The 6,159-nt window shown below is 39.4% G+C and overlaps 1 protein-coding gene across 1 annotated transcript in view; it reads left to right on the plus strand.

Moving 5' to 3' along the window:
• Positions 1 to 542: 542 nt before the first annotated feature.
• LOC138019276 (pituitary tumor-transforming gene 1 protein-interacting protein-like) overlaps positions 543 to 6,159 on the plus strand; it is a 17,431-nt gene continuing 11,814 nt past the window's right edge. Inside the window, exon 1 of the mRNA XM_068866048.1 lies at positions 543 to 724. Coding sequence (XP_068722149.1) covers positions 622 to 724 — 103 coding nt within the window. The 5' untranslated portion in view covers positions 543 to 621. The remainder of the gene's footprint in view (positions 725 to 6,159) is intronic.

The raw sequence follows: 6,159 nt of genomic DNA on the forward strand, positions 1-6,159 counted from the left end.
GGGTTATCGTCGTGGCACACGAGCATCGCGGAATAAATGTAAACTCGTCAAAGCGTTTTCCCGCTCTCCGCGAAATTGGCGCGAAAACTAGGTGCGAACTGCAGCAGATGTCAGCGAAACGATACACTTTGCATTTTACAAGATATTATTCAAATTACCAAATCAAGGAAGAAACCACTTGAAGTCGGGTATCTAATCATCTAAAAAGTAACTAACTAGAAACTTTATTTACGACTTTTGGAAATCACGCCAACAGCATTATTTTATAATATTTTCTCCAGAGAGTCGTTGGCCGAATCAAGAGCGTTTTGCCCGAAAGATTACATAATTTCCGTAGCTGGAGGGGTTGCAGCATCCCCCGGCCCCCCGGATCGTTCACCTATGAGCTGCGACATTAACTTTAATAATTATAAGTCTGAGTTCTATAATACCACATTGGACTTGCCCAGAAAATATTCCACTGATATCGCATGAGCGTGCGAAGTGAGACGCGAATTTGCTCAGCGGGCTTTGGCAAATGACGTCATTTCCCTCCCAGAAGCCTCTTCTTGCACGACAGGGAACACGGAAACTTTTGAATTCATGCACGTTCATTGATCGACCTTGGATTGCAAATTTATCATGATGTTTTCATCAAGGATTTCTTTGTGGAGTCATCTAGTCTTTATTCTTTACCTTATTCATTTTTGCTTGGTAGACCTTTCGGTTGGAGAAAGCCCTACTGGTAAGTTATGTTCGATAAATTACTCACGTCGGCTTAGATGTTTGCCGAAGGAGTAAAAAATTTCAGCGTTTGATGTCATCATTGTTCAGTGATCCTAGTACGGACAACTTTAAATCTTAAATTTTGTGATTTAAAGTGAAATTGCGATCGTTACTTATCATTTTGATCAAGTGCGTGTGTGTGTTGTTCAAGAGCTTGAATTCGTCGCTCATTTCCTCTGGAATATTCTGGTGAAAATTTCTTCCCCTCGATACCTTACCGTAATATTTCAAAATTAAAGCGCTCGGTTTTCGAAACATTGCATCGATAACTTGCTTGAGCTTGAGATTGTCCGTTTACTTTAGATTTTAATTTATATATACATGTACATGTATGTTTAAATGTACAAAACATAAAAGCTTATAATATTTGCATTAATTGTTAATGTTAAGGCACAATTTTAAAACTTATTCATTAAGGCAGCTTTTGTTATGCGTCCAAATTGAAACCTTCTGGATCTCTAGCAATACCATTGTTAAGTTTGATGTATTATTATCTGTTCACTACCTTTCGTGTCTAATAATTTTAAAAACTCCAATTGACGTGTACGCGGAAATTTATGTAAATTTAAGATGTGATTCAGCACTGTTGACAATAAACAAAGGCCATATATTCAGATATTGTCAAGTGTCCACAAGGTATTTGGAGGAAATGAAGTATCCTCAAGGAGCTCGCACTCACTTTGTGACGTTGATGAACCGCTGTTGCTTCATTTCTTTTTTCCATTGGTGCAAGTGTTTTTGGGAGTTGGAGGAAAGAGGAGGATTTTATAATATTAAAGACTTTTGTACTGTAATTTCATAACATTTCAGATTCATGGTTTTCTATGTAGCATTTTTTTTCCTTAGTTTCTGAGATAATATAACTTGTCATTTTATCAAGAACTTTCTCTTGATACAATACATTTATTGCAAGTTACCATTTTTTCCAACACACTGTCACAGTCATCTTGGAGGGGCTTGGGCAGTTTCACTGTGTCACTGCTATATTGAACATTTTTGCGTAATGAAGGGGAAAAAAGAAATTTCACTGCAGTGGACGAACAGTTGCCCCTTGGTCGTCTGGAAGACAGTTTGCACCAATTGGTAAACAGCTTTTTTGGGTTTTCCTTGTACAATGACCCTCTTTTTAGGTAGTATGGTAGGGACCTTAACCTACCACGTCTTTCTGTAATGAAGGCAAAAAAAGGAAATTCACTGCAGTGGACAAACAGTTGCTCCTTGGTCGTCAGTGGGTCTGGGGGACTGTTTACACCAATTGGCAATCAGCATTTTTGCATTTTCCTTGTACAATGCAGTGCTGGAAATAATTTTTCTTTATTCACAGGACATATGTCCTTTCAAATCTTCCTTTTGGTCGGACATTTGACAAATTGGACCGGACATAATTTATTGACTGACAACACCTTGAAGAAGAGAATTCTTGATGTGTTGGTGAGATGTTTGGTCATCGTGTCTGATCATACTGTGAAATTGGCCGGACATTGTGTGGTTCCAGAAAATATCCATATCGCCACCACGGAAGACCATTGGAAATTCCGAGGGAGATGTGGGGTTAAAGAGCAGTAATTTCCATGGGGATTTGGGGTGTCGTGGGAAACTACTTTTTCAAAGTGTCACGAACCACGTACAAAACATTGAAAGCAACATACGGTCGATCTGAAGCAGAAAACACACTATCGGACGATGTTTTGAAACAAAAGTCAGTTTTGAGATAAAGTTAATACTATTAGCTTCATTGTTTCCGTTTTTCTTTGAGTTAGCTAGCGCTACAATCTCCCGAAGCTAAGAGCAATGTGTCTTTCATTTGGGACGGATTCAAAACATTTAAAATGGCGGTCTCAACTGGAGTCTCGTCCCCAGACTTCCACGTTTGTCTCTTTTTCGTCCAACCAACACTTCCGTTCACTTGAGTATCACTTTTCGCTACCTTCACATGCAGTAAACACATTTTTGATAGGATTTATGTTTTACTGGGGTAGTAACTCATTGAAAATGCGATAAGATGCATGTTCCCACCATCCAGGCTTTTAGCCAGGATTTTGAAAGTGGGCGTCCAATTTTTTTGTGGGCCTTGGGGGGTCGGGGGGCATGCTCCCCCAGAAAATTTTGAAAAATTGAAGCCTCTTAGACGTGATTTCCGCGATTCTGACAGCTGTAAACGTCTTTCAATTTACCTATTAAACCGCTGTTTTTCCTTGATAATTTTACTAAGCTATCCTTTCCTCAACTTACCTTGTTTAACATTGAATTATATTTGGGACAGGAACTCCAGTTGTTATGAAGAGTGATTGAAATTTGAAGTTGTCAAGCCATGATTTACACGAAAGAACAGATATGCGTGGCTTTGTTGGTCGAACTGCATTCTGGTCTACAATCTTTAACTATTCACCTACTATTAGTATTCCTAAAGCAATTACGATGATTGCACATGTTATTACACCAAATGGCTACTTTGTTGTAATGCCCGCCAGATTTCGCTTGAACAGAGCAGAATACAATCAAGCGATTACAATAACATTTGTAGCCGCGAGATCGTCTTACCGAGTTGGAAGGCGCGTGATCTTTGACTCATGTCCTCATAAATGCGCGTATTTATTTATAGCAGCCGGCAAAGTAGCCTGGGGATGACGTGGTAAGTCAATATCACTGAACAGCGGCTTTGCCTGTGAAATCGCTTCGCTCAACTTTGATTCATTTTTGATCAAAACAGAAAGGAAACTCGCTAAAAAAGTGTTCATATAGAAGAAAAATACGACAGCAACACTAAAACAACTCTTGAGAGCAAAAAGAAATGTAACTTTTATTAATTTATAGACACTGTTTTGTTACATTAAGCACAGAAGTTCGTAATTCGCCGCCCAAAACAGGCCGTCGAAAATCTCCCATTTCTGAGAACTGGCCGTCCTTTGGACGGCTGGACGGCCGCCTGGCTAAAAGCCTGCCACCATCTCAACGCTTGTGTGCAATGACATTTTCTTTTTTGTGGGTGGCATTTAGACCACGGACAGGAACCGGGAGTCAAGTTTTCTCTTCTTTGAGTAAACGCAATATTTATTGCGGCCTCGGGAAACGATTGTTGAGGTTCAGTTCGTTATGTCAAACTGGAAATTCTAAAACAGGAGTTTGACTACTCATTGGAGGAAGTAAATCACGCCAAAATCGCGCCAAAATCGCTTCCATCCATGGCTCAAAGGCAAGCAACAGTGAGGCTGTGTGTCATTTACCGGCGAGAAGGACTGCTGGAGAGTCAGTAAATTTGAAGACTGCACATAAATCGCCATATCTAAGTTTACAAATATGATGGATTATTTTGGCGTCAATAATATTCTTTGTAAAACAATCGCCTTTGTGACGATGTTCACAAAACCTACCGCATCAACATGTGTGGTCCCTAAATATTAAAGAATCAACCTGAAGAAACTGACAAAATGTGTAGACAAAGGAACCTTGTAAGTTTCTGTTTTATTTACTATGGTTTGCGAAGTTGTTTAAGCAAGTGAAATGTTCTCATCGAAGTTCGCACAAAAACGTGAAACAGTCGACGTGCAACCCAAATGTTTAAGCTTTGCAAAGTTGATAGCGCACAAGCTGAAAGTTTAGCTGGATAATGAGCTTAACAAAGCGTTATATTTTTCTAAAAGTTAACCTTAATGTTTACACTGTTGTAATAAAATTCTACCGCAATTACGTAACTAATTCACTTTCGTTTTTATAAGTAAAAAATTCTGGAAATTCCTGAGGGGAGGGGGGGTCATCAAAGCCCCCCCTGGCATGGAAAATCCTGGGGGGCGGGGGGGGGGCAAATCAAAAAGTCTTCCGTGGTGGGGGTATGGATATTTTCTGGAACCACACATTTTCAAAATTTGTTTGGACAATGTCCGATGACCGAACTTATTTCCAGTACTGACAATGTGGTATGGTAGGGACTTATATGACAATTTACTGACCTGCACTCACATGGCTTGTACACAGCAGTCCAATAATTAACAATTATTATTCCATGAGTGTGCATTGGATATGAGGTGCGCGTAGCGCCGAGTTGGCTATATAATCACTTCACATCCAATAAGCATGAATGGAAATTATATTGTTAAACATTAAAGTTAACATTTGTGTTGTTACATGAATCAAAACTCAAAATTATCAACAGCAAGAATTATGAGCTTTTGAACTTTACAGTTTCACACCATTCAATATGTTTATGCCGAACTTTGTAGCTTCCGGGATGACGCACATTGTCGAAGCGTTGCTGTATTTCTGAGAAAAAAACTTGTCCAAAACTGTTGTTTTCAGCCATTTTGCTGGAACAAAACTTAACTTTTGTGCCCACAAACGACCAGCATCCTGTTGAAGCCTTGAATTTTTCTGGCTTCTCTGCGTAATTGCTAAAATTACGTTCATAACTGCGAGGATCATAGCTTCACTTGAAAGTTTGTTATTGTTATTGTTATCGTTATTGTTATTATTATTATTATTACCGTATTTACTTGTGTATAATACGCGCCCGTGTATAATACGCACCCCAATTTTGGACTGCATTTTGAAAAAAAAAAGTTAGAGCAAAAAGCAGAGAAATTGTTCATGCAAAACTAGTGTGAAAAAAAGCCATTTCCTGGATAAGAAAATTTGTTCCGCTACATACAACAGTAAAGTAAATAAGCCTATGTAAAGTGTTTAAAAACTGAAACCTTTATACAAACTTTAACTCGTAGTCACAATCGAACAGCACTTCTCTCGCACAAGATTCGTCATCGACAAGTTCATCTTGTTGTCCGTCCACAAGATCGTCTTGTGTGTTATCAAGGTTTTTTTACCACTCCATATTTGACAAAATACGACTCAATCGTCTCTTCAGGCAGAACTGAGGTCAATCCGCCAAGAATTACTGCTAAATTGGTGTTTTCTCTGTAAGTGCTGCTTTCGTGCTTTCAGTCACACGAGCTTCGAAAGCATAAACAAGCAGGCTTCTTCGTCTCCCCAGTCCCAACACGTGGAGCATGCCAAACTCTTCATTCCTTCGGCATCCAGTCGGCCTTTCTCTTGGGCGTCGCTGATAACCCTGTGCTAGTTTTCAACTTTAGGCACCGTTTCCCTCTTGAAAATCACCATTGGTCTTATTTTGATCCATCACCAGCACGCGCCAACAAAACAGTTGCGTGACATTAATTTTCTTCTCTGCGGTGTAATGTTGATCATTCAGTTTGGTGGCATATCGAAGATCAGTGGCGTTTTGTCCATATTTCCAGTAACATGTAGTGGGTAGTTGTGTTTTTTGCAAAGTTTTATAATATATCAGTGTGAAATCGGATGATCTTCAGTGAAATTAACGAGCGTTTTTATCAGACCGGCATTGCAAAACTCCGGGGAGTTTCGTGGCCATTTTGATGTTTCAGT

The sequence above is a fragment of the Montipora capricornis genome, chromosome 1, assembly GCF_036669925.1.
Source record: "Montipora capricornis isolate CH-2021 chromosome 1, ASM3666992v2, whole genome shotgun sequence".
Lineage (NCBI taxonomy): Eukaryota > Metazoa > Cnidaria > Anthozoa > Scleractinia > Acroporidae > Montipora > Montipora capricornis.